General features: G+C 36.1%; 3 protein-coding genes and 2 non-coding genes across 5 annotated transcripts; 2 read left to right on the top strand and 3 right to left on the bottom strand.

Annotated features, from left to right (window-relative positions):
- Window positions 1-222: 222 nt before the first annotated feature.
- Window positions 223-5536, bottom strand: LOC145576372 (protein CHLOROPLAST J-LIKE DOMAIN 1, chloroplastic-like). Its single transcript, XM_081634141.1, has 10 exons — window positions 5306-5536; window positions 5099-5189; window positions 4060-4164; window positions 3878-3955; window positions 3359-3414; window positions 2101-2158; window positions 1262-1387; window positions 1056-1151; window positions 614-685; window positions 223-502 (listed from the first exon to the last, which is right to left on the bottom strand). Exons 1-10 carry the CDS (start codon window positions 5437-5439, stop codon window positions 440-442), a joined length of 879 nt encoding a protein of 292 aa, XP_081490267.1. The 5' UTR covers window positions 5440-5536; the 3' UTR covers window positions 223-439.
- A 93-nt stretch (window positions 5537-5629) lies between these two features.
- TRNAR-CCG (transfer RNA arginine (anticodon CCG)) lies at window positions 5630-5702 on the top strand. Its single transcript has one exon. It is a non-coding gene; the product is annotated as a tRNA-Arg (tRNA).
- Window positions 5703-12364: 6662 nt separating this feature from the next.
- LOC145575257 (uncharacterized) lies at window positions 12365-13993 on the bottom strand. The gene is made up of 4 exons (XM_081633148.1): window positions 13524-13993; window positions 13070-13290; window positions 12602-12952; window positions 12365-12519 (listed from the first exon to the last, which is right to left on the bottom strand). Exons 1-4 carry the CDS (start codon window positions 13991-13993, stop codon window positions 12365-12367), a joined length of 1197 nt encoding a protein of 398 aa, XP_081489274.1.
- Window positions 13994-22195: 8202 nt separating this feature from the next.
- TRNAR-CCG (transfer RNA arginine (anticodon CCG)) lies at window positions 22196-22268 on the top strand. The gene has a single exon. It is a non-coding gene; the product is annotated as a tRNA-Arg (tRNA).
- Window positions 22269-24620: 2352 nt separating this feature from the next.
- On the bottom strand, window positions 24621-25829 carry LOC145575256 (uncharacterized). Its single transcript, XM_081633147.1, has 2 exons — window positions 25424-25829; window positions 24621-25114 (listed from the first exon to the last, which is right to left on the bottom strand). The coding sequence occupies exons 1-2, from the start codon at window positions 25827-25829 to the stop codon at window positions 24621-24623; spliced, it is 900 nt and encodes a 299-aa protein (XP_081489273.1).
- Between the last annotated feature and the right edge of the window lie 1816 nt (window positions 25830-27645).

Genomic DNA, 27645 nt, shown 5'->3' with positions numbered 1-27645 from the left:
ATAACGCATCATTATGTTGAATACATCAATGCTAAGTGTCCCTAAGCATATACTACTTGTTGTAACATGAAATTGCACTGTCAATATTGTTGATAACTATATAGGATGCTCTCATCTGAAAGATCAATGCAAGGAGTTGTCACACATTTCACTCTCGAAAGAATGGAGTATAAGCTAGAAGTACTTGCACTTTCCTTGAGCTAACCGCACACAAAAAAGACGTTGCATAATTGAATAAACTGATGCATACAATACGGTAGAGAAGAGAGAAATTATCCGTAATTTACATTTATAGACAAGCTACACTACAAAGGTACTCTTATTGAGCAGTAGGTAAGGGTGAGTGTAGTTTGACATAATTTGGCAGTCATAACATTTAGAATCAATACAAAATTTGTTACCAAGTTTAAGAGACTAAAAATTTAACTCATACTCCGTATCATCTATAATACGATGCCAGGATGAAGAGAATGATGGCTGATAAAGAAGTGACAATCAGTTCCTGTTATACCAACAAGAGAAAGAATAAGACTTTAAACAGATTTCCATGATTCAGTTCAGCTGCAGCAAAGCATGAGCTAAAAGAGGAAAGAGAAGAGGAGGTAGAATTTACCTGACTATTGTAAAGGGCAGCAGGTATGTAATTGCCAGAATACTCTATCAGATTCAGAACACCAGTAAAAGCCTAAAAATAGAAGTAGATCAGATAAACAGGAGCACAAAATGTACAATGGGAGAAAAGATACAAGCGCAACCTATTTAAATTTGCCCTGGTTATAACAATCTATGCTTGGTAACCATGAAAAAATTCTGTCGTATATTTTTTGTCAATTGCTTTGAAAAATTGGAACCATGAATTTACACAAATACTTCTGATATAACAAGTTCAAATTGTTAGTGAAAACAATGATGTCTTTTTGGAAATCAGTACTTTCAACACTAACATAGGTCTGTCTTGAAACCTGTTAGTATAAGTTTAATGGCAGACCTTGATATCTATAGAAAGACAGCAGACATATAAACGGAATAAGTTGCTATAAAAAAAGGCTACATACCAAGGAAGCAAGACCAATACAACCAAACACTAGGCAAAGAGATCGAAGAAGGCGTTTCCCCATGCGTAGGCCCCGTCCATCATCCTCACCATCTTCCTGCAATCAGGTCATGGACAAATAATTAGCAGAAGTTCAAGATAATACTTGGTAGAAGTGCAGAACAGAACCCTCAAAAATAAGCACTGTAAACTCCTAAGCGTTCTTACGGCGAACATTGGAGACACTGGTGGTTCAAATGCTTTTAACTTCTCAAAAATTCGATACACAAAAACAAAACCCAGAAATTGTATTGGCTTCCATTCAGCATTCTGCTTGATGAAAATCCAAGCTATCTGCATATCAATACAGCTAAATAAGTACGAAGTCTAGAAGAGCTTCAAAGCAAAACAATAATCATCATATGACACTCAAAGAAACTGCATTTTGCTATAGACTGAGTAATTCGGTTTGCTTGGTTGAAACAGTAATATCAGAAATAGAGGAAAGCTTTGGTATTTTGAATTTTTGATTGATATTTGTAAATAACGGCCACAAGACTATGTCTAGCTAAAGCTTGACACTTGAAGAATACTACAACTACTACTCTATTGCTACTCTACAACTACTGCTACTCTATTACTACTTACTCCAAAATCAACATCCCTATTACTATTGCATTGCTACCTCTTATATACCAAGCTCTCCCTCACACAAAAGTACCCTAACAATTAAAGACTTTGTCATGTACTGCCAAGATGGCTTTCCCACGCAAAAATCAGATGCCACACTTCTTAGTGGATCATTAAAGCTTTTGTCTTCTTGCTGCTACAACTGCTGCTGCTACTGTGCTTGTCTTGTGGTCTTGTGCTTGTGCCTCCTCTCATAAACCCGGTGAAAGATTCTTGAATACCCAAAGTACCCCTCCTTAAATCAGTTTATTACACATTTTTTGTTTCCAACATTGTTCTGACCACTAGTATCTATTCATAAACAAGAAATTGTGAATAATGACATGTGCCAAACAAGAGACAGGGAAGCACAAAGCAACTGGTCAAGCAGTACTTACAAATACAGCAGATATAGCCATATTGATACGTATATCCTTGACATCAGACTTACTGGACCTGAAAGCATATCATAGTTCATTTCATAGTTAGATGTACTGGTATAGAAGACAAGATAAGATGACAATGTAGCCCATTTGCTAAATAAGTCAACTTAGACGACAACTAATTAGGGGTGAGAAAAAATTCAGGGTACCCTGACCTGGAACCGGAACCTGCTCAGAACCGCAGGCAGGTTCCGGTTCCGGGTAATAAAAAAGGGCAACAGGTTTCGGTTCCGGGTAATAAAATTTTGGACCTGGAACCTATAGGGTACCTGTTAGTATAGGTTCCTTATAGGATACATGAAACTGGAACCTATCATTTAAGCCCAAGTATAAAAGCCTTATATCAAAATTGTATAAAAGCCGTCACCTACCTCTCTCCTTCCGTTTATCCATTTTTCATCTTACTCTTAATACTTTCATTAATGGTATTAATATAAGTATTCGTAATTTTGTATTAAAGATTCTAAACAATCAAGTAACTATTAAGCTTACTTTGAAAGACAATCAAGGCACGTTACGGTTCCAATTTTTAGGAACCTGTTGAACAGGTTCCGGTTCCGTTCCTATTTTTAGGAGATTTTTACAGGGTACTTTGCTATGCTCACCCCTACAACTAATCGGCATTCTTTAAAATTTATACAAAATTTACCCCTCGTCAAATTTGCTATATCCACCTAATCACCCACCCATCCAAATCACCCTACAACAGGTGCTACCAAGGAGGCAAAATGGGTCAGCAAAACCTTCTGCTAGAGGCATTTGATGCATGGAAGTTAATTAAGGTGAGACCATGAGTGTCTGATTTCAGTTTATTGATGAGGTGAGTGGATAAAAATAAGATTATGTGAGACTTGAGAGAGAATCATTCTGAATTGTTGTAATTATCCTTTGAGTGGGAGTTATCAGCCTTTTGAAAGATGATTGTAACCACCCTTTTCAGGGATCATCAGCACAGCCTTCCTCTGCTTTTCTTATTACATTAATCTTTGTTGTATCTCAAGTCTTCTCCAGAAATCCACCAATTCTTTCCATATTTTCTCTGTTCTCTTCAAACTTTATTAAGCACGTAGGTACCACCTCTTAGATGAAATATTTTACTATCCTATGGAAAAGGACTAAATCCAATACATCAAGAACAACATAAAAGGAGAAACAAAAACTCAATGTTTAATAGTACACAAGCAATACCAGAGAAAGAAGCCTAAACACAAACCTGGGTCCCCATGATACCACTGGCTGCTTATCAGCATATTTAATATCCTTTGAAACCTGTATTTTGCAAGAGCACCCCACAGTTAATTAAAAGTACTCAGCAGACTCAGGCTTATCAAGGAGAAAGGGAGTATAAATTGGATTACAGAATAAAACAGCAACTCAAGCATAAAGCAAGTTCCTTTTAGCTTCAAAACACACATGAAAATATGACTGGGCTCTGACATTGGGAAAAGAAAATGACAAAGTACAATCAAGCAGTCTAAGTACCGTTGAAAGATAACGTCTATCACATCTACCACCTAACTTCCTCCTAAAACCTGATCTCACACTACCAACCAAGTCTCAATGGGGAACTGATTAACAAATAATCGCACAAACTATGATGATAGAAACAGGAAAACGAGCAACTAGCTATAAAACATGCGCAGCATGCCAAGGAGATATAACAATATCAGCTAATGAAAACTAATAAATAAATAAAGGCAGAGGTCACAAAAATAATATCAGAAATATGTACCTTAAATGAGCCAAATGTCTCCCCTTTCTTCCTCTTAGTTAATTGAGCCATCATGATCTTGTCGTAAGCCCTTTCTAACTGAAAAGCTACAAATTAGTTACAGATATGTGACCAAGCACTTACTTAGATCAGGAAAACTAGGACAAGAGCATTTATCCAGAAGAAGAAAAATGCATATTTACCATGGCAGCAGTGGCTTCATCACCTCTCCGCTCAGCGTCTTTGCGTTTTCTACTATAGGCCGTCTTAATTGTGTCAAATCCTTCAATGGGGCTCACTCCAAGCACCTAAAAGATTAAATTCTAGAAATATGAAACCAAAACATATGCCCACTAGACTGGAAGTTGCAATGAATTTCTCAAAATAGTACTTGTAGTACATAAAACTAGCATGGATCATGAGCAAGTGTTTGGTTTTTGTATATGGATAGATAAAGAAGAAAGTAAGCAATGGCTCAGCATATGGCTAAGACAATTGTTCTTGAAGCACCAAAACTTTCCCCTTCTAACTGTCACTAACAAATATTTACAGATTGAACCCAAAGAGACATCGAATACATCATCCCTAGATTCACAACAGATTCAACAACCCTGTTCACACTTCGTTCTTGCCATTGGAAAGACGACTATCATCAAATACCTTACTATTGTTTTGATGAACCATTATTATCGCATACTCCAAGCTATTTTAATTTATGGACAATTATCATCATATACAAATCTTCCTATATTTTTTATTTTATTTTATTTTTATGGACCACTTTATCATCATATGATCAAATATCCCTCTTGCTAATTCTTTTGATGGACCATTATCATCATAAATCCTCCTCTCACTCGTTTTCTATTATGGAATCATATATCCACATCTCAAGTTTTTTTCATTTTATTGCGAAATCAACATGTATCCTTCTTACTCGGTTTCTTTTATGCATTATCATACCAAATCGCCAGTTCTTTGTATTGAACATCATCATCCCATATCCCAATCTAGTTAGTTTTTTCAACAAACCACTATCATCCTACACCCACATTGTTAGTTAATTTTACCATACAATTACAAAAACACCTACCCTTATTAGCTAAATTTGTCAATGTACAATAATGATCAAATTCAAGTTCATATCTGACTTGACAGCATATTATTAAAAACAAAATAATCCAAACTCCTAAAAATGATCACACCTCAAGTAATTGAAAATAAATAAAAATTAGAAATTACCTCATAAGGATTTAATTCGGCGTCGGAACCCGAACTTCCAGCAGCAGAAGCAGCAGAACAAACAACTCTTCCATAATTTTTCGGGGCAATTCTAATATAAAATCAAAACAATTCATTCCATTACATTCAATCAAATTCAAATTTGCAAAACAATAATTCAAATAACGAAAAACATCAAATTAATGAGAATTACTGGGAGAAATTTACCTGAGATAAGAAGATGAAGAAGAAGGATAAGGCGGGCGAAAAGTGGAGGAAGAAAATGCGAAAGGAAGTGAATTTTTGCGGGAGAAGTTCAATTTAGGGCAGTGTGAGAAGAGATTTGGAGTGGTCAACGCCATTGTTGGTCTGGAAATGTTGGTCAGAGGAGAGAGAAAAAGGGGGGTTTAAGTTAGGGTTTATTGTGGAGAAATGTAGAAAGAGGAGATGAGGAAGAAGAAAAGAATCAGCCATTAATTTGTGTTTGTTGAAGATGAATTTAGATGATTTATTGTTTAAATAAAAAAATGGGGAATATAAGAATATTGAGGCGTTCGCATGGCCTAATGGATAAGGCGCTCGCCTCCGGAGCGGGAGATGGTGGGTTCGAGTCCCACTGTGAACGTTTTTATCCAAAAACTTAGGCGTAAAGTGTACCAAATACGGAGTGCAATTTTTTGGATCTTTTTTTATTTATTTTTATTTTTTGTCAAGAAATTTTAGGGTAATTTAATCTTGTTAACTTTTAAAATCCTGTTTGGCAAAAGTAGCGGTAGCGGGTAGCTTTTAGGTGTCAATTAATGGATAGCTGTTAAAGTAGCGAGTAGCTGTCAATTAGTAGTAAGTAGAGGTTAGCTGTCAAAGTAACGGTTGATAGTATGAGTGTTTGTCAAAAGTAGCAGTTGCAATACTATAATATATTAAAATTCATATAAATATTGTTTAAAATGTATTTCCTCCGTTTTTAAATACTTGTCCGCTTTTCTTTTTCGGCCTTTTTAAATACTTGTTTCATTTCCTTATTTGAAAATCTTTTACAGTATAATATTTAATTAATTTTCTTTCACCTAGTGGAGCCAACATAAATCATATTTTATTAATTTTATATTAGCTCTCCTCTAATTCTCTCAACTACTTTTTCTTTTTACAATTTTATATTCTTCCACTTACCCTACTACCTTCATATTTTGTTTGAGCGATTTACGTAGATAATGCTAAAATAAAAAATAATTCCGTGTATACGCTGCTGTAAAAAATATTTCCCAGCATACCGCCACGTAGGCTCGGGTTTTTTGTTCGTTTTTTGCTAGTAGTAAACCGCTAATAAAGATTGCGGTTATACACAAATTAAAACCGCTAAAAAGAACCTCTAATACCATTAGCGGTTCTATTTGAAGAACCTGTAATGGTTATTGGTTCTTTAAATAGAACCTCTAATGGTATTAGCGGTTCAATTTGAAGAACCTCTAATACCATTAGCGGTTCTATTTGAAGAACCTGTAATGGTTAAAGGTTCTTCAAATTAGAACCGCTAATGGTATTAGCGTTTATTTATAGCCTCGGATTTTACAAACCTTCACTAAGCCTATGTGTACGGTATCACTGGGAATAGTTTTAAAACTCGTGTAGGGTATCACGGGGAATAGTTTTAAAACTGACATATATATGGAATTATTTTTATTTTAGCATTATCTATGGAAATCGCTCTATTTTATTATTTTCTCCAATTTCTCCTAAAACTCTGCGCATGGAGAAATGGATCAAAAATATTTAAAAACGGAGGGAGTAATAAAAATGTGTCACACGTTACCCGCTACTTCTAAAGACTATTATTTTTAACGTTTGAAAAAAGTTACCTAAACGCTATCTCTATCGCTAGCTGCTATTAAAACCGCTACCTTGCCATACACTTTTAAATTTTTTATAGTAGTGTTTTGATTGGTTAAAACGCTAACCGCTACCACCAAACAGGCTCAAGTGTTTCATAAATATGTTATTGACAAATCTATTCGTGATATAATGTAGTTGTATGCTTTGTATACTCTGTATTAAATTATGCCCTTATTTACTTTGATTGTGGTGAATTGGTGATAATACTTCATTGCCTTGATTATGTTTATGCATGTTTTTTTTTTCATTGCTTTATCAATATTATGAACGCTCATTTTACTATTTTAGTGGCAAAATATAGTTGTGAAGGTAGTTGTTGGCTGTGTAGATAGCTTTTAGCTGTCAACAAGCTGTAGCTGTGAAGATAGATAATTTAAGTGTGAGTGTTCGGTAAAATAGCGGTTGACTGGCTGTTACATATAAAAATCAATATTTTGTATTTAAACAATAGATTAAATTTTCAACAGCTACCTCAAAAGCTACCTCTAGTTTCAAAAGCTAATATTTCTAATTTTTCATAAAAGCTGCCTCCACCATTAAAAGCTACCCTAAATACTACTTTGTCAAACACTCACATTTTTTGTTAAGTAATGGGTTGACCAAGTCAAACCACTAAAAGTTACCTAAAAGCTACTCAAACGCTAGCGCCGACATGAGTAGTGGTGTTGTTTCATCTTTTCAACCTTTGTCAAAAAAAAAAATAATAAATAAAATTAGTTTCCTTTAGTCTTCAAACAATTGAGGTAACTTTTTTTTTTTTTGGATTAATTAAAGCGATTATGATAATAGTATTTTAGATATGTTTCATTTAAATCCTACTCTCTTTCTCCCTTTGATTTTTTTTTTTTGAAAACTCCCTTTGAATTTATTAAGGGGTTGTTAAATATCGCCCTCGATTATCTAACTAACGCCCACAAAATATAGTAAAATTACTAACTTACCCTTTTTTTATCCAAAAAAATTACCCCCTTAAACAAAAATTACCTTCACTTCTTATTCACTCTCTTAATTCCTATTCTCTCTCTAAACAACAACCACCACCACCACCACCTCTTCATACTACCCACCACTACCACCACATCCACCTCCACCACCACCACATCGGCGGAGCAGTAGGTCGCTGATCTACACAGCGGTAATGCCGAGGAAGGACAAAGGGAAGTCGGTCGCCGGCGGAGAAGAGGTTTGTTTTTTTTTCTGGAATTGCATGAAACGCCTAGATTTTTCGCACGTCCTAGGCTGAAACGCCTAGTTCGTGCGAACAACCGTGTGGTTGTACGAAAAATCTAGGCGGTTGAGGTGAAACGCCCAGATTTTTCGTACAACCATACGATTGTTCGCACGAACTAGGCGTTTCAGCCTAGGACGTGCGAAAAATCTAGGCGTTTTCCTGGGTTTTTTTTTCGGTATAGGGGTTTTTTTTTAAATTCCTGGGTTGTTGTTTATTATTATTAAGAACTGATTGGAAATTAGAAATTAAATAATCAACTAAAGTTCAAGATTTTTGAATTAAAATTATGTTATCCAAATAATCACTAGAGTATTAAGATCCCGTAATTATGGAGATCAATTTATGTATGGCATGGTCCCGTAATCTTATTTTTTTATTTTTGAGTTGAAAATTAAATTTATGATTTAGTATTTGGTTGAAAGTTTGGATATTTAGTTGTTATTGAGTAGAAATATTATTTGTTAGATTTTGTTATAATTAATTGGTTGATATGTGTACTAGTTTATTATTTAGAAAATTAAATTTATGATTTAGTATTTGGTTGAAAGTTTGGATATTTAGTTGTTGTTGAGTAGAAATATTATTTGTTGGATTTTGTTATAATTAATTGGTTGATATGTGTACTAGTTTATTATTTAGAAAATTAAATTTATGATTTAGTATTTGGTTGAAAGTTTAGATATTTAGTTGTTAATTATTAGAAATATTTTTTGTTTGGTTGATTTTGTTATAATTAATTGGTGTTGTTAGATTTGAATTTTATGAAATGTTTGTTTGGTTGATTTTGTTATAATTAATTGGTTAATTATTAATTATTGGAAATATTGTTTGGTTGATTATTAATTATTAGAAATATTGTTTGTTTGGTTGATTTTATTATAATTAATTGGTGTTGTTCGATTTGAATTTTATGACATGTTTGTTTGGTTGATTTTGTTATGATTAATTGGTTAATTATTAATTATTAGAAATATTGTTTGGTTGATTATTAATTATTAGAAATATTGTTTGTTTGGTTGATTTTGTTATAATTAATTGGTGTTGTTAGATTTGAATTTTCTGAAATTTTTGTTTGGTTGATTTTGTTATAATTATTAGAAATATTGTTTGCTTGATTATTAATTATTAGAAATATTGTTTGTTTGGTTTATTTTGTTATAATTAATTGGTGTTGTTAGATTTGAATTTTATGAAATGTTTGTTTGGTTGATTTTGTTATAATTGTTAATTATTAGAAATATTGTTTGGTTGATTTTGTTATAATTAATTGGTTAATTAATTGGTGTTGTTAGATTTGAATTTTATGAAATGTTGATTTAGTATTTGGTTGAAATGTTTGTTTGGTCAAGCTTGTTTGTTTTATATTAATGCTATTTTAAACTCATTAGATTTAAAAGCACAATTATTAATGCCATTTTATTCTAAATTTAGAATGTAGTCGAGGATTCTGGTCCACGGCATGCTAGATCACGCGGCATTAATGCGTCGATTAGGAGAGATAGGGGGCCGGGGATTAGTATACGGGAAGGTAGTTCTTTACCAGAGCGCGACAGAGAAGTGGAGAGTTGTGGGACTTATTTGGATGAACAGGAGGGAGCCGGTCCTAATCCTTTGTTGAGGACTACTAGCTCGGTTTCGAGTTCGGGTTCGAGATACGATGATGATGGACCTGAGGACAATGATGCTAATGCTGATGCTGAGGAGCATCCGACTGTCGTGACGAGAGGTCTTGATGGGAGATTTACGAGTTCACGACCACCTCGATCTGTAGCACCTTGGCTTGTTCAGGGGCCGATGGAGGGTGGACCCGAGGTTGGGACTGTTATTCCTAGTTTCGGGGCCCATGTTGCTCGATATATTTGGGATGGGGAAGATCGACAGTTTTTGCGGTGTCATACTAGAGCAACTGTGTGTAGATCGTTGATTGAATGGATAGAGGAATTTACGGCAGACATTGCTACGCGGATACGCTAGACTGGGTTGTCGCACCTGCCGAGCATTATGCACGACCACCTTGATTTTCTGCTGATTTCTGCTTTTGTGGAGAGATTGCAGCCAGACACAAACACATTCCACCTACCTTTTTGGTGAGATGACCATCATGTTGCACGATGTACACCACATACTTGCTATTCGGGTTGATGGGATATGGTTGTCGATGACCTCTCTAATGACCAGTATAGGACATTTGCAGCTGAGTTGTTACAGTTGACTACGGAGGAGCTACAGGTCAGGACTCAGACTGCCATCTACAAGAACGGTGGCGTCCATATTGACCAGATTATTGCTAGGTGTCGTAGTGCAGAGCAACTAGAGGCGACTCAGGTCATTGGTTACATATGGGTCCTATTGGGTAACACGCTCTTTACTGACAAGAGTGGTTCTCGTACCCACCCTTCTTTTCTCACTGAGTTGTTTGTGGAGCATAACCTTGAGAGGTTGACGAGATACTCCTGGGGTTCAGCCACACTAGCGTACTTGTATCGTCAGCTCGGGCATGCCACCCGAAATGGATGTGATTCTATTGCTGGTTGTCTAACTCTTCTACAGGCTTGGATATACGAGTACTTTCCATGTTTTCGACCTCACCAGGGTGTGTTGACGCGAGACGTTCCATATGCACGTGCAGGGTTATGGGATGTTGGTATGGCGAGGAAGCATCAACAGCGTCTCGTGTCCTTTCGTACTTGACTTGACCAGCTGGGTGACCATGAGGTATAAATAGATACGTAATACTATTTGTTTTACAGTTCTTTTATTTACAGTTGATTTACACTTGTATTAATTTGTAGGTATGCTGGTTGCCGTATGGAGCTTTTCCTGCATTGCAGGTGCCTAGGACTGCGTTTACCGGATGTATTCGCTATCAAGGCATCATAGAGCCATATATGCCGGTCGAGTTGTTTGACATTTGGGGTTTATACAGGATATTCCCGGTGACATGATTAGGCCCGATGATGCTCAGAGACCAGTTAGTGTTAAGTCTTATAGGGTCAGTTTTTCAGCTCAGATGACTACTCGCATGTGGGATAGATTTGTTCCCGGTGCTGCGCTCAGTCTTCTGCTTGGTGGATATACTAGAGTTCCACCTGGAGGACATACTTGTGCACCTGACTACCTATCATGGTTTAGGAGAGTTAGCCATCCTATCGTCACTCCTAATGTTTAGGATGATCACGGTCTTCCTGAGAGGACCAACGTTGATTATGTAAGTTTTTTGTTAGTTGTTTTTTATTTATTTTTCCTATAATTACTATTAATACAATTATAATTATTTGTGCAGTGGGTAGGACGATTCATGGTTACAGCACAGCGATCACTTAGTGAGTACCCTACGCTATCGAGAGACACCGGAGCAATGTTGGAGCAAGTGATTGATGATTGGAATGCAATAGGACTTGGAGATTAGTTGTCATATGTATTTTAGCTTGGATTTTGTTGTTTTATCTATGTTTTGGATGTTGACTATGTTTTGGATGTTGTTAGTGGACATTTAAGTTTTACACATTTGTTGGAAATTATCAAGTTGACATTTATGTATGAGTTTTTTATTTTCTAATTATGTAGTACTTGCTTAATATATTTTGAAAAGAATTGCGTAAAATAAATTAAAAAAATAACCATGTTTATTAATAAATTTATAAGAAAGTTTAATCAAAATCCACGAAAATACTCAACAGTACTTAAGAGTTGATTAATGTCTGCCACAGTTGAAGCCTTCTCTCGTACCTTGTCTCCCACCCATCTACACTTGCCTGACAAGCGTTAAACCACATTGGTGAAATTGGAGGTAGTGGGTGGTCACGATCCATATGCAACCGAATGAAATGCGATCCACCAACAGTTCCAATCATAAACTCACCAGAAGGCCTATCTAAGCGTCCACGATTGTTCAACGGTAAAATAGTAGTAGATGGATAGTAGCATGACGGTCTATTTCCTACTCCATAACAAATCATCACCAAATTCCATATTGTGGCAATAGCAAAAAAATCCTGTTGTGCTACCATCTAGTGCTCCTCTCCACACGCATCACCGTCCCATCTGATCCGGTCTACCTCCCTTTGCAGTCCTGAACCAACCCCTTGGCCCCATATGTCGTAGTAAATCATGTTATACAGCCAAGGGTGTGAACCAACCTCATTTGCCATTTGATGTCGAACCAATCACCACTCCTCCTGATTTCCGTACAATAAATCTGCTATGTAACGAAATCCGTAGTTCCCATCTCCAATAACGTCCTTAACACCTACGACATAAGGCCAAATGATGTTGGGAATAGCGTAGCTGTATCTGCATTGTCGCATGTCGAACCCGGTACCTACAAAATCAAAAACATAATATGACATATAGTTAAATTAAAATATATGATGTATAAAAATATTATTTAAATCAATAATCACCTGTATCAAATGGGGGTGGCCTACTTCTAGATCGATTCTCTCGCCCACTACGTTGAACATGCTCGAAAAACGAAGGATCCCGCCTATTACGATTCTCGGGTGGTCGTCCCCTTACACGGGGGTTGACTCTAGGCTCCTGAAGGTCATCGTAGTTAGGATCCATCTCACCCTCAATAACTCGTGACACGTGCCTAAGCATCACAGGATCGCTGGCAGTAACCTGATCAACAAGGTTGAGGAAATGAGCTCGATCCTCATCATTTTCATCAACTATATTAGGAATGTCAACACCATCTCCAATGACAAGGGTCCTCCAATATGGATGAATGTCCTTCGAATACAACCCCTTCCCTGCAGCAATCGAGTCGTATATTTGGCACGCACAAGGTAAGCCGTGGGTAGTACATAGAGCACACCCACAGCGTTGATGGATATCCGTACTCAACCCTCACATCCTGTTCGTCTCACCGAGAAGAATAGATAGACAATAGTGGGATACCTTTCCATTCAACTGATGCAAAGGCTTATGCTTGTACTTCTGACCATGACTTGTTCTACATGCCTCCAATCCATTACGAATGGCTATGATCTTGTTCTCAATCGAGCAGTGCACCTGAGCCCAAACCGTGTCTAAAGAACCTGTTGAACTGTCAATCCAACACTTCAATGCTGAATGCTGGCTCTCAACCCTGCAGTTGTTAACATTGCCGAAGTGTAGTACCTGGTTTGTCCAAAACAATACAAACTTCTCCTTGTGTACGAGCCAAGTGTCCACAACATATTCAATCACTTTCGGCCATCGACTCCACTTGGTTTTCAACACTGCAAGTTCTCTGTTATATGCCTCTTCAGATGTAGCATTAATCACAAGCCTCCACCTCCCATTTTTGAACTTGGCACCAATCTCCTTTTTTTTTCAAACATGGAAGTAACCTTCGCCTCAACATCTTTGTTAATATGCCACACACACAGCATGTGTCTTGTCTTTGGAAACACGCTCTTCAACGCTGCATAAAGGCCAAGCTCCCTATCTGTCAGTAGTACCGACGACTCTCTATGATGACCGATCAACAACCTCAAGCACTGAAGCACCCACCGATAACTTTCTTGGGACTCTGACCTCATGAATGCGTATGCAACAAGAAAATTCTGATTAGTCGGTGTAACCCCAACAATCTCAAAGAATGGCATGTCGTATCGGTTCGTCTTGTAAGTGGAATCCATACCTATCACGTACGGGTATGTGCGTAGCAAATTTTTCATGATCAGGTGTGCCATGAAAGCATGTTGCAACACATTGTTGGAATCAGTAAAAACCCAAGTGAGGTAATTGCTCTGTCTGGCCAAATGAAGCACCTGGTGAACTACTTCTCTTCCCTCGAATTGCTCCATTCTTATTTTACTTCTGCAGTTGTAGACATGCCTGATGTTTGGACGGTCTCCGGGAAACTTTTCTACAAGAGTTCTCATGATATGTCGAGGCGGCACCTGTGCCTAAGTCATGTCACGCACTACCTGCTTAGCAGCAATACTAAAACCGCTAATTTGTCGATGTCCCTCAAGATAAACAACCAAAGAATGATTGTGAGTGACGTTCAAGCAACTAAGTTTCCAACCATTTACTACTCTGACATACTCAACCTTGAGTTTAAAAGGACAACTGTTTGCCTTGCTTTTGGTGTCTTTGCGTATCGCATTCATCATGTCTCTTATCATGCCCTTTTTTCCACGATCACAACTCACATATCGATACGGTCGACCACTTCCATCGGTCTTGTAAGGAGCCTTCACTAACATAAATCCGAGCGGTCGACAAACATTTTGTGCCCATAGAACAGCATCCTCAAAACTCGAAAACACTTCGTCTATCAAAAAATGTCCGCTATAGTCCACACCATCACCATCCTCGGACTCAGAATCCTATATAAATATTAATAAAAGTTAAGAACCAACAAACACGACTAATAATAATAACAATTCTAACAACACACTAATTATAAAATACTTAATATATTCAATAATATAAATAATGATTTAAACCCAATAATCATTCTAATAACAATATTATAATATAAATTTAATAACAATAATAATTTCGACCATGTAAAACCCAATAACAATCAACGTATACGTGAAATAAAAAAAAAAAACGAAACCCAGAAAACGCCTAGTTTTTTCGAATAACCTAGGATGTTTCGAAAAAAACTAGGCGTTTCCTGGGTTTTGAATTTTTTTTAAAAAAATATTGCGACGTACTGATTCCGTACGGTTTGACGAGCCTTCGGCGACCGTCAAAGGTTGTGTTTCTGGTATTTCATCGTTGTCCATAAGATCTAACGAATTTGATTTTGCAAAATTTAAAAAAATTTGTTTGATTTTGAAAATCACGGTGGTTAGGGTGGTTGACCCATGAGCGTTGGTGGCTGTTGACCACTACAAAGAACGGTAAAAACTTTTGTGTACAGTAAAAGTGTGAAATTAAGGTAAAATTAATTATTTTTATAATCGTTATTATAAGAATAAATAAGTAATTTTACTATATTTTACGGGCGTTAATTAGATATTCGAGGGCGACGTTTAGCTTTCCACTTTATTAATTATACAAAACTTTTACAATTCTTCTTTGCCTTCACACTCTATCTTTCTCATCCATCTCCAATATTATTCTTTATCAATTTTATTCATTTCCCTATTCAATTCACATAACTTTTATCAAATTAATTAATATATTTTTCATTATACGATTATACAGAGTAATATTTTCCTATTCTTAAATAATTGTTTTCTTAAAAAAATGACAATTAACGTGCTAATGAGGGCAAATAAGTAATAAGCATTTTAGAGGGTATAATTGTCCAAACACTATATTCATAAGAGTTAAATCAATAAATCACATAAGGAAAAGCTTAGAGACAATTAGTATCATGTTAATTACCATAGGGGCATATAAATAAACAAACATTTGTAAAAATATAATTGTCCATCACACTATTCATAAGTGTTTTTTCATACTTTTTAAAAGGTAGGAATTTCAAAAGACAAAAAATTGTTAATGTTTATTCATTTCTAATTTTCTTATACTACCTCCGTTCCTGAAAGTTCGACTCACTTACTATTCAAGTGGTCAAAATAAAATAATTTTGACCACATTTCATGATTTATACAATCAAATAAATTAACAAGTTTGATCTTATTAGATACTCTATATGATAAATTTTTCAAATATTAACTTCTTAAAAAATTTACTATATATAGCCGAAGTTATTAGTGGTCAAACATATTCACTGGAGACCGTGCAAATACAAAGTAAGTTGAAGTTTCAGGAATAGAGGGAGTATATATAATCCGTGCATGGCATAGGCCAAAAGACTAGTTAACATTTACTTCGTAATAGTTATCTTGTCACATAATTTTGTACTTCGATATCTTGTATTCTTGACTTCTTGTTTCCCTTCTTACAATGTTGACTCCCCACTATTTCGATAAAGGTTATACCAAAACAACAATACATCATCGTAGTCATCAACCTTTAGGAGTTGTGCAGGAGAAACTGGACCTAATGAACTATTCTTTAAAGCTAATGATTCCATTGATACACCCAAATTACTAGACATTTTTCCCAACGAATTATGGAAAATATCTGAAAAATTACTCAATATGGTTGTATTTAAAATTGGATTTGATAATTTAGATGATGAACTTCCAATTAGGCTTGAAAAAGCCTCTTGATCATGAACTTGTTTAGCCTTTTTCTTCAATTTGATATGCCAATAATTCTTTATCTCATTGTCCGTTCGACCGGGTAATCTAGCTGCAATAGTAGACCACCTAAGTTTTAGAGGGAAAAAAAAAAAACAATTGAATTAGCATAAAGAAAAGCGATACTCCCTCTTTTTTTAAAAATGCATCAGTTTAATTGGCACATTTGTCAAGGCGTAACTTTGACCATTAATATCTTCTATTAATAAAGATTATAACAAACAGACATTGTGACGAATCTAATGAAATATTATATAAGGGTAATGTTATATGTAGCCCTAAGGGTTATATATAAGCATTAAATACAGTAAATCAGGGTAATTAGTGTTTATATTTTTATGATTTCTTAACTTTTTACGATTTTCAAGTGTAAATTTAATGCTTATATGTAGCCCTAAGGGCTATGTATAACATTTTCCATTATATAATAACCTTTATTTATTTTATAATAGCAAAATAATTAAGTCAAACTTGACATATAAATAGTGCAAAAGTCAAACTATTTTAAAAAAAAAACGAAGGACGTAGTATTCATAAACCATGTACATTAAATAAGTGATAACGTAAGAGAGCATGCCTATTTCCGATTATTTGATGCATTTTGATGATGGTTACTTCTTCTTCAATGGTAAAATGGCCTCGTTTGATATCTGGTCTTAAATAGTTTGTCCATCGAAGTCTACAACTTTTTCCGCATCTCATCAAACCTAATGACATCACATATTCGACAAATTGACATATTGGCATAGTGGAATATCAACCTCGTATATATACACTTTAAGCATTTACAATTTAGTAACGGCTATTGTTCTATAGTTTTCATTCTCAAACAGTATATGTGAGTATCCCACATTAATAAATAAAGAGAGATTTAATATTTAAAAAAAAAAACTGAGAGATTACACTGTTATTTAGTTAGTATTATACGGAGTATGAGTATGATTTTAGATGTAACCTCCTTGTTGATACTTGATGATATGCTACTATGCATAAGACTAAACATAGTTATTAATCATGAAAAAGTATTGCAAATATTGTTATTCAAAGTTCCACTTTATCACATGTGTCTATTAAATTGAGACACTTATTTTAAAACAAAGAGATTACATCGGATTTAATTTTCAGGGATAAAATACGATTTGATGGAAATACTAAACGAAGATAAGTTAAGTAATGAAGTAAATGTACCAGCTTGCTTAGGGAGTGCCCGCCAATTAGCATGTCCAAATCGTTGAATGTATGAGATTAGAATTTGATCTTCTTCTGGTGTCCATTGCCCTTTCTTCAATCCCATGTTCCCACAACATGGTTCTCTCACCATTTTCTTTCCTCTTTCTAATGTACAACTTTGGTAGGTTAACTATTTTTAGCTCTTTTATGTACTTATAAGTCATTACAAATAGCTATATATAGACATCTTCCATCTCCACTTTCTCAAAAAAGCTCACTATATTTAATTAGCCACTTTAAAATAGATATCATGCACTAAAATTTTCAAGCCACCTTAATAATTACTCACTCAAAAAAAAAAAAAAAAAAAAAAGGGTATGCCCTCTCTTGTTTGCATTATACTAATTTTATATGCACACATAAGTAGAAATAAGAAAATAATAAAATTAAAAAATAAAACAATTATAAACAATATACTACGTATAATCTAACATCAAGGAGATTTGAAGATAATGTAATTGCGTTATCATTTTGAATGCACACCTACCTAGCTTGAGAGTAAAGATGGGCACATGCTTGACACGACTCTGGCATGGCCCAACACGGCACGGCACGGCGGCACACTTGTGGGCCGTGGGCCGTGCCGTGAACAAAAATTGAAATCCGGCACGGGCACGGCGGGCGGCACGACCGTCGGCCTGTTGGTCGGCACGCCGGCACGGCCCATGCCTAATTATATTAAAACTTATTTAATTAAGTTTATTTATATAAACTTATTTAATTAAGTTTATTTATATTAACTTATTTAATGAAGTTTATATAAATAATTTATGTTTAAGTTTATAAACTTAAACATAAATTATTTATATAAATTTAATTAAATTAAAGTTGTTAAAAAAAATATATTAACATTAACATAAACATAAAAAAAAAATAACATTATTTATATAAACTTAAGTTGTTCAAAAAGAAATATATATATATATATATATATATATATATATATATATATATATATATATATATATATATATCGATTTTTTTTTTATATACGTATATATATTTTTTTTTTTTAAATTATGGGTTGGCCCGCAGCCCGGCACGGCACGGCCCGCCATGCACGTGGGCCGTGCCGTGGGCTGGGGTGTGCCAAAATTTGGCACGGAACGGCACGGCCCGCCGCGAAGCCGGCCCGGCACGAGCCCCACCCAGGCACGGCCCGGCACGATGCCCACCTTTACTTGAGAGTTTTGATAAATAGTACTCTCCTTCTTTCGTTTCTTTTTTTATGATCCTTGGCTAGTTTTGCACATTTGTCAATGCATATTTTTTTATCAATAATAATATTGAATTATTGATTATGTCTTAATAATTTTTTGAAGCACTAATTAAGAATCAAATAATAAGACTTTTATTGAAAATGAGAATCAAATAAGACTTTTTTTAGAAAACGAGAATCAAATACGAGTATGACTTAACATTGATTTCTTCAAAAAAAATAAAATAATACGAGTATGACTTAACATAATAGTGTTTTTGTTATTTCTATTGATTAATTATATTATTCATTATTCTGTTTAAAAAAAATATATATTATTCATTATTCAATTATTTCATTATAAAGAATAGACAACATTTAATGTTCCCCAAAAAACATCATTTTAAAGAAAGTAAAAAGATATATATAAGAAACTAAAAATGGAAATAGTTGACAATATAAACATTTATTACACCGATTTACTCGTAAATTGTCGATAAATTATCAACTTAATACGAGTAGAGCTGTTAATTCGGGTAAACGGGTCGGGTAAGAGTGGGTCGGGTCAACTTGGGTCGGGTCAATTCGGGTTAATGCCGTAACCTATGCGGGCCAGGTTCAGATTGGGTCATGCTTGAGTCGGGTCACGTCGGGTCATACGTCTTATCGGGTTTGGGTCGGGTTTAGGTCGGGTTACATTTGGGTCGGGTGAACAATAGGTCGGGTTTAATTCGGGTTTTCACGGGTTAAAACGGGTTAGAGTAATTCTCGGGTTCGAGTCGGGTTTGGTTCAAGTCAATAATTTGCGAGTTAGAATCAGGTCGGATCATTCTCGGGTTTGAGTCGGGTTCAGTTCAAGTCAATAATTTGCGGGTTATAATCAGGTTGGGTCATTTTCAAGTCGGTTCATTCTCAAGTTCAAGTCGGGTTCGATTCAAGTCAATAATTTGCGGGTTATAGTCAGGTTGGGTCATTTCCAAGTCGAGTCATTCTCGGGTTCAAGTCAATAATTTGCGGGTTACAATCAGGTCAAGTCATTTCCAAGTCGGGTCAGATACGGGTTCAACTAACTGTAAATAGATAACTGTCATTTTTATCAAGCTAATTATTTCCTTTGACTATAATATATATGGCAACATACTAGGGAACTATAGTCTATAATTTAGGAAGATAATTATCTCCTTTGACCATACAACAAATATATATACTCTATTTAACTCTTAAATTTGGGGATGATGCTCCTTTCTTTTGTTGGCCTGTACCGACTTGGTCTCCCTAGACAAAATGCTTTGATCAATAATAATAAGGTGGTCTAATTGAATTTAAGATGATTTGAAATTGGGTCAGGAACAATTTGGGTTGAATTTAAGTCGGGTCAATAACAAGTCGTGTTGATTTCGAGTCAGGTTAGTAACAAATCGGGTTGAATTTTTAGGTCGGTTAGTAATAAGTCGGGTAAAATTCGGGTCGGGACAATAACAAGTCGGGTTGAATTTGGGTCGGGTCAATAACAAGTTGGGTTATTTTCGGGTCAGGTTTGTAACAGGTCGGGTTAGGAACAAGTCGGGTTAAATTCGGGTTTTGACGGGTTAAAACGGGTTTTGGTCAATTTCAGTACAAGTCGGATTCAGTTCAGGTCAATAATTTACGGGTTACATTCGGGTCGGGTCATCTCCAGGTCGGTTCATGTTTGGGTTCGGGTCTCACATACTCGGGTCTAAGGTTGGTTTCAGGTCGAGTCAAGTCGGGTTTGGGTCACCATTTTTTCGGGTTCAGATGGATCGGTTAATAATCATGTTCGGATCGGTATTTCGAGTCGGATCAGCTTTTAACAGTTCTAAATACGAGTACTAAAAAAAGAAGTATATTAAATGGTTATATACAGCCCTTAGGGTAGCATATTGCATTACCCTTAAAGAAATTAAATAGGCAACTTTTAATGTTCCAAACTCAATGTGTTGACAATTGACATATCATTATCAACCATATAATTTTCCTTTTGCTTTGGTAACTTTTTTTTTCCAAAAACGCTTAAATACTTTGAATCTGCCAAAACCACTTAGATTTCAGTTAAGTAACATGTAATCATTATTAGATTTACATGACACAACACCTTTTCCTTCTAGTCAAAATTTGAAGCTACCCATGTAATCTCTATTTTGCTTAGTCTTCACTAGTCACTACACTATTAGGTTTAAATGAGACTGAGGGATAGCTTATGTGTTTAGAGTTTCCTTCCCGATTTTAGTAGATTTTGGAATCGATTCTCACCCCGCACTTGTGGCTCTCTAAACACTATTAGATTTAAATAAAGGTGATCAAGATTCAAGATGGGCCGGCCCAATAACCCGACCTAATTTTGGAATTTTTTTGAACGGGCCATGGACAAATAATTTTATGATTTTCAGTTAATTTATTTATATGACCGGTAATTCTTTAAAAAAAAAAACTAAATGACCAGTAAAAATTTGAAAAGCCTATTAGGCCCGCTCCAATTCATAAGTTTTGGTCAAGCATATTTTGGCCCGAATTGAACCTTGGCCCGGCCTATGACCACCTTTAGATTTAATTTTAAACTTTTGGTCTATCAATATCTTAGCATTTGGTGTAGTAAGCAATCTTTGAGGCATAAATTTCAAAAACACGTGTTTGAAAATTGGTTTAATATAAATAAAGTATAAGATGTACGGAGTATATAAAGGCACGGTAAGATAAGATTAAGATATAATAGAGTGTTTGTCAAAAAAAAAAAAAGATATAATAGAGTGAATAACTTAATTAGTCTGCAATACACAATAATTAATAGGATTAGATAAGTTTAATTTATAGAGGAAAAAAAAAATTAGTTCAGTTCAAAAAAAAAAAAAAAAAAAAAAAAAAGAAGGACAATGAAGTTTAATTCTAGTAGTTTCAGATAAGTTTAAATCAATTAAAAAGTAATTGATTAGATCCTTAAAAATAAATTATTGAAATAAACGATTACTACGACGTATATCCCGTACTTTTTATTTAGATTGTGTTAATGGATAACAGTACACTCGTAGTCTCCTAACTAGTGGTTGTTTTATCGAACGTATTTAAAAGTGGTAGCTAACTCTCCTAAATGGGATGGGAAAGTAACAGACAAACTATGTGAAATCGAACATCCTAAACCAGGCAAATTTCTATGACTCCATCAACCAAATATTTCAATTATAATATTTTCGTGCTCCTTTTTTTTTTATCCTACCAAACACACACTTACATTTTTCTGTCGAAGAAATGTTTTGAAACCACAATTAAAATATTTTATAAACTTCTGAACAAACACCCAAAGGAATGGGAATTATATGGATATGCAAAAGCTGATGATTAAATATTGGTTTAAGAAATTTTTTTAAAATTATTGCAAAAAATAGCATTGACTTGTTCGCATGGCCTAATGGATAAGGCGCTCGCCTCCGGAGCGGGAGATTGTGGGTTCGAGTCCCACTGTGAACGCTTTTTCATTGAGCTAATGAATATTGCTAGTGTTAGCCGAGTTCTCGGTTTCCTTGAGCGTTATATTTAATTTTTTAATAACCAATATTAAAAAAAAAATTTGTCATTGAGATTCGTAGTACGAGTATATGTTTTCGTGTAAGTAATCAGATAAGTTGAGTAATTATCATAATTGTAAGTTAGACCTTGTTTAGTTCACCTTATTTTTACTTATTTCAGAAAAAAAATAAGTTCAGATCAGATCAGATCAGAAAAAATAAGTTCAGATCAGATTAGATAAGTTCAGATCAAATACAAATTATTATTATTATTTTTATTGTTATTGTTATTGTTATTGTTATTTTTATTGTTATTCTTGTTATTGTTATTGTTATTCTTGTTATTATTATTAAAATTATTATTATTATTACTATTATTAAAATTATTATTATGTCTTTTTTTTTTTTTTTTTTTGAGGGAATACGTTAGCAGGATTATTATTCCAAATCAAGATTCGCAAGAGTCAATAGATTTTGCGGAATAGTACCAATACAAATAAGTTCATTACTATTACGAGTATCCCATCGTCCCATGAGATGGGCTACTGTATTTCCTGCTCTACGTATATGAGAAATAGAAAAAACATGAAAATGTTTTGCAAGACGATTTACATCATCGTAAATCAGCCAAATAGGAGCACAGCCTTTCATTGCCTGCCTAACATTGTTAACAACTTTCTCAGCATCACTTTCGACATCCATAGCGAACTGCAGCAGCCTCTGCACATTCCACTTCCATGTTTGCTGGAATCTTCTTAACAGCTACCCATAATATGCATCCATCCAAGTCCCTAGTTATCACTCCCAGGCCCCCATTACCACCTAAGCCAACATGTGCATCCACATTGAGCTTAATCATTTCTTTTGGGGGGCAAGCCCACCTGGACACAGCAGCAGTCTGAATAGTAGTAGGTGACCTGAACACCTTTGTTGCATAGCTAATATATTCATTAACCATACGTAGGAACCCAGCAGCAATAAAATCAACCTCCATGGGAGTGTCAGCATATACCCTATTATTCCTGCAAAACCAAACAACCCACGCTATTGAAAGAATTCTCCTAAGAGTCACTTTGTCGACCTTCTCATTCATCCATAACAGCCAGTCCGAGAAGGGAGCATGTCTAGGGGAGTCGTTTATAATTTCTGCAAAGTCATTGTCTCCCCATACATGGTTAATCACCCTACACTCAAATAATGCATGAGAGATTGTCTCGGCAGCCTCACCACACCCACCACATAGCTCATCAGTTGCAATATGTCTTTTGAAGAGTTCAGCTTTCACTGCCATGCTGCCATTACACGCATTCCATACAAAGTGTCTTAGTTTAGGAGGTCCATCAATTCCCCAAGCAACCCGCCATACCAACTGATCAGGTGAACTAGCAGCACTGTTTCCTGTTTGTACCATACCCATCTTCCCAAACCAGTAAGCAGAACGTACACTGAACACACCATCTTTTGTATGCCCCCAATACCAACTATCATTTGGCAGCTCTGTTGATAGTGGAATTTGGAGGATGAGGGCACACACATCATCAGAGAAAAGCTGGTGTAATACGTCCACCTTCCATTCGCCACATTGTTGGTCAATTAACTCTGCAACACATAACGCAGGATCATAATTCATATCATGGGAGGGAATTATGTTACCAGGAATCAAGCCATACACGAGTATTTCTTCCATTCCCAATTCACCATTTGAGACCATCTAGAAGTAAGGATTTAGCACCCCATAAGCTCCTCCAAGAGTAGCTCGGATCATAGCCTCTATATGCCTCTTAAATCGAGCTGTTTTTAAAATACCGAGCTTTAAGAATAGCATGAAGGTGAAGGTTCGGGTTGTAATAAAGTCTCCACATTTGCTTTGCTAACAATGCTTGATTGAAGACCTTAAGATCACGAAAGCCAAGACCACCTTGTGACTTCATTCGGTTTACACATAGCATCCCAACTATGCCAGTGCATCTTCCTAGATGTGTCGGTTGAACCCCACCAAAATCTTGGTAAAAGTGTATGAATCTCATCAATCAACCCCTCCGGTATTTTAAAAATACTCATCATATATGTCGGAATTGCTTGGGCAACGGCTTTGATCAGAATTTCCTTCCCGGGTCTAAACAATAATTTCTCCTTCCATCCTTGAATTTTCCACCAAATTATCTCCTTTAGGCTTGCAAAAATAGCTTTTTTAGACTTCCCGATAAGCCTAAATAATTTTCATGTTTTTCTACTTCTTTTACCCCCAAAATACCAACAATTTTCACACGACGAGAATCACTCACATTTTTGCTAAAAACGACATCTTTTTTTGTCAGATTAACACTTTGTTCGGATGCTCTCTCTCATACTTGCTGATAATGACAGCTATCACCGAGCACTCACTAACAGTAGCTTTTGCAAAAAGAAGGCTATCATCTACAAAAAATAAATGTGACACTATGGGGGCACCCCTACCAATTCTCGCTCCATAAATTAAATTATTGGTCGCCGCTTTTGCTAGAAGAGTCGAGAATGCATCAGCAACTATGAGGAAAAGATAGGGAGATATCGGGTCCCCTTGTCTAAGACCCCTTGAAGGCACCACCGACCCTGAAATTTTCCCATTTATTTTAAAGGCAAAGGAGACAATTGACAGACAATCAAGAATACGACGAACCCAACTGTCACAAAAACCCATCTTGTACATAACCCTTTCCAGAAAACTCCATTCCACCCTGTCGTACGCTTTGCTCACATCAAGTTTCGGAGCAGTCGTACCTTCCTTACCTTCGCCCCTTCTCTTCATAGCATGAAAAATCTCAAAAGCTACCAATGCATTATCGGTAATTAACCTTTTCGAGAAAAAAGCACTCTGATTGATAGAAATAATTTTTTCCAGAAAAGGTTTCAGTTTATTCGACATAACTTTTGAGATTATTTTATACACCACATTGCAGCAACTTATAGGTCTGAATTCCGAAATCCGTTTAGGGTCTTCACATTTCGGAATCAAAACCACACAAGTTTTATTAATCGTCTTCAAGCACATATCACCACGCCACCAATTTTTCACAAAACCAACAATATCATTTCCAACAATATGCCAAAATTTCTGAAAAAATAAAGCATGCATACCATCGGGTCCCGGGGCTTTGTTTGGATGCATCTGAAAAAGGGCAAACTTGATTTCATCTTCGGTAGGCTCAGAACATAGTTGCTCGTTCATGTCATCAGTCACCATGTGCTCGATCCCTCCTAAAGCTGGCTCAAAATCTGACGGGCTGCTAGTTTTGAAAAGGTTCGAAAAATGAGCCTCAATGGTCCCTTCTAGTTTCTCCTTCTTGTCCCTCCATACACCATCATTGTCATATAGGCCTCTAATACTATTAATGCGTCGACGATTGCTAGCTTTTTGGTGAAAATACGAGGTATTTTTATCCCCGTCTTTAAGATCATTTGCTCTAGCCCGTGCAAAACAGTACGACTCTTGCATTCGGTGTAGCTCATCAAGTTGACTAGAAAGCGATTTGCATTGCTCCATCAAGGACACAATCCTGGGCTTCTTTAAGTTTCCCTTCTGTCTTCTTAATTTTCTTTTTTTATATCACCATAGCAACGTCTTGCCTACAAACTTAAGCTCACAGCACAACTTTTAATTCGTTCAGCAGTTTGTAAGCCCACTCCACATACCCACGCATCTTCAATAATCTTACCACATTCCTCATTATCCATCCACCAAGCTTCAAATTTAAAGGCACATTCTTCCCTCCCACGTTCATAATAATTGATTGTATCAAGTAGTATCGGGGCATGATCCGATCTATAAATCGGAAAGTGTCGCACTTCAAAGTGAGGGAACATATTACACCAAATACTATCTGCCAAAAACTAGTCAAGCCTCTCCCTTTTCAAAGTTTCAATGGAGTTCCCTCTCTTCCAAGTGAAGATGTTTCCTTTGTAACCCAAATCTCTCATTTCGCAATCATCAATGGCATAACGAAAGGCATCCATGAGACTCTCGCTTCAAGGCACACCACCCTCCTTTTCATCTTGGCTTAAAATTTCATTGAAGTCACCAAAAATCACACAAGGGAGAGTACTACCCGCTTTCATTCTACGTAACATAGCCCAAGTAAGATGCTTATTCTCTTGCTCCGACCATCCATAAATTCCAGTTGCTCTCCATTTAGGGATGTCCTCGTGGTCACAAACATCGACAATGAAATGGTGAATCGAATAGGACTGCACTTTAACATTAATATCTTTCCACCAAAGCCCATGCCTCCGGAGTTACCTCTACTACTAACACAAATGCCTTCAGTGAAGCCACATCTATTTCGAACTCTACTTAATTTATCGTCATCAATCATTGTCTCCATTAAAAAAACAATATTTGGCTTTTCTCTCCAACACCACTCCCGGAGAGCTTTGACTGACCAAAGGTTGCCAAGCCCTTGGCAGTTCCAGCTTAGGATTTTCATTGCTCTTCGAGGGGTTGGATTCTACTACACCCCTCTACTTGATTTACCCCATCTCTGGCAATTGAGCTCGAAATTATTTTTTGTTTTTTTAATTTTTCTTTCCCCGACTCCTCCTGATTCTTCGTACTGTCCCACCCCTCCAACACTCTCTTAGCCTCCACACCCTCATTTTGTTGACTCTCACTCTCACCCATCACCAGATCCTCATTATTGCCCCTCTCTATTTCAAACCTTTTGCCCCCTTAGCAGTATTTTTTATATTTGAGCTCACCATTCCCTTATCACCATAATGATTGGCAGCAGGTTCACCCATAACATGTATAGCAGACTCCTCATACATTACATTCCCCCCACTCACCTGTCCCCCACTCCCCAACTCCCTACCCTCCAATTCAACCTCCCCTCCACCCTCACCTTCTTTACTTCCTTCAGCATTCACACTTCTTGGTCTCAAAACTATTTTTTGAGTACACTCATCAGTCACTTTTAGCAAGCGAACCTCTCTTCGGCGTGGGCAACTATTAACCTCCTTCGGGCTTGGTGACGTAAATTTTAGCTTCCTGGCTGCCCCAACTGGCCCCAACTTGATAGCAGCAGGATCGTTGTAGGATACCTTACGCCCCCTTTGTTCGAGCATAATCTGTCAAGGAATTTTTCTCCATCTCGCTGGCAGCCAGAGCTGATTGTGAAAGATTTAAAGGTGACGCCCTCATCCATGGCCCATCTTGGTAGATAAACTTCGTTTCACCTTCCAGTTCTTTCTTCTCATATTCCTTGTCAGTGTGGCCAAGAAAGCAGCAATAATAACAAAAGTCAGCCAACCTTTCAAACTTGATGTCAACCCACTTTGGTGATAAATCACCATTTGCTATGAAT

Source organism: Chenopodium album, chromosome 13 (assembly GCF_948465745.1).
Source record: "Chenopodium album chromosome 13, dcCheAlbu1.1, whole genome shotgun sequence".
Lineage (NCBI taxonomy): Eukaryota > Viridiplantae > Streptophyta > Magnoliopsida > Caryophyllales > Amaranthaceae > Chenopodium > Chenopodium album.
This window is presented reverse-complemented; position numbering and strand designations above follow the sequence as displayed.

Coding starts and splice junctions, on each gene's coding strand:
- LOC145575257 (XM_081633148.1), bottom strand. CDS start 13,993: ATGGAGCAATTCGAGGGAAGAGAAGTAGTTCACCAGGTGCTTCATTTG. Junction 12,953..13,069: donor TTGTCTATCTATTCTTCTCG/GTGAGACGAACA, acceptor CGATTGCTGCAG/GGAAGGGGTTGTATTCGAAG. Junction 12,520..12,601: donor GCCACCCCCATTTGATACAG/GTGATTATTGAT, acceptor TTGATTTTGTAG/GTACCGGGTTCGACATGCGA.
- LOC145576372 (XM_081634141.1), bottom strand. CDS start 5,439: ATGGCGTTGACCACTCCAAATCTCTTCTCACACTGCCCTAAATTGAAC. Junction 4,165..5,098: donor CCGAATTAAATCCTTATGAG/GTAATTTCTAAT, acceptor TTAATCTTTTAG/GTGCTTGGAGTGAGCCCCAT. Junction 2,159..3,358: donor GTGGTATCATGGGGACCCAG/GTTTGTGTTTAG, acceptor ATATGCTTTCAG/GTCCAGTAAGTCTGATGTCA.
- LOC145575256 (XM_081633147.1), bottom strand. CDS start 25,829: ATGGAGCAATGCAAATCGCTTTCTAGTCAACTTGATGAGCTACACCGA. Junction 25,115..25,423: donor CAAAGCCCCGGGACCCGATG/GTATGCATGCTT, acceptor ATGCATTGGTAG/CTTTTGAGATTTTTCATGCT.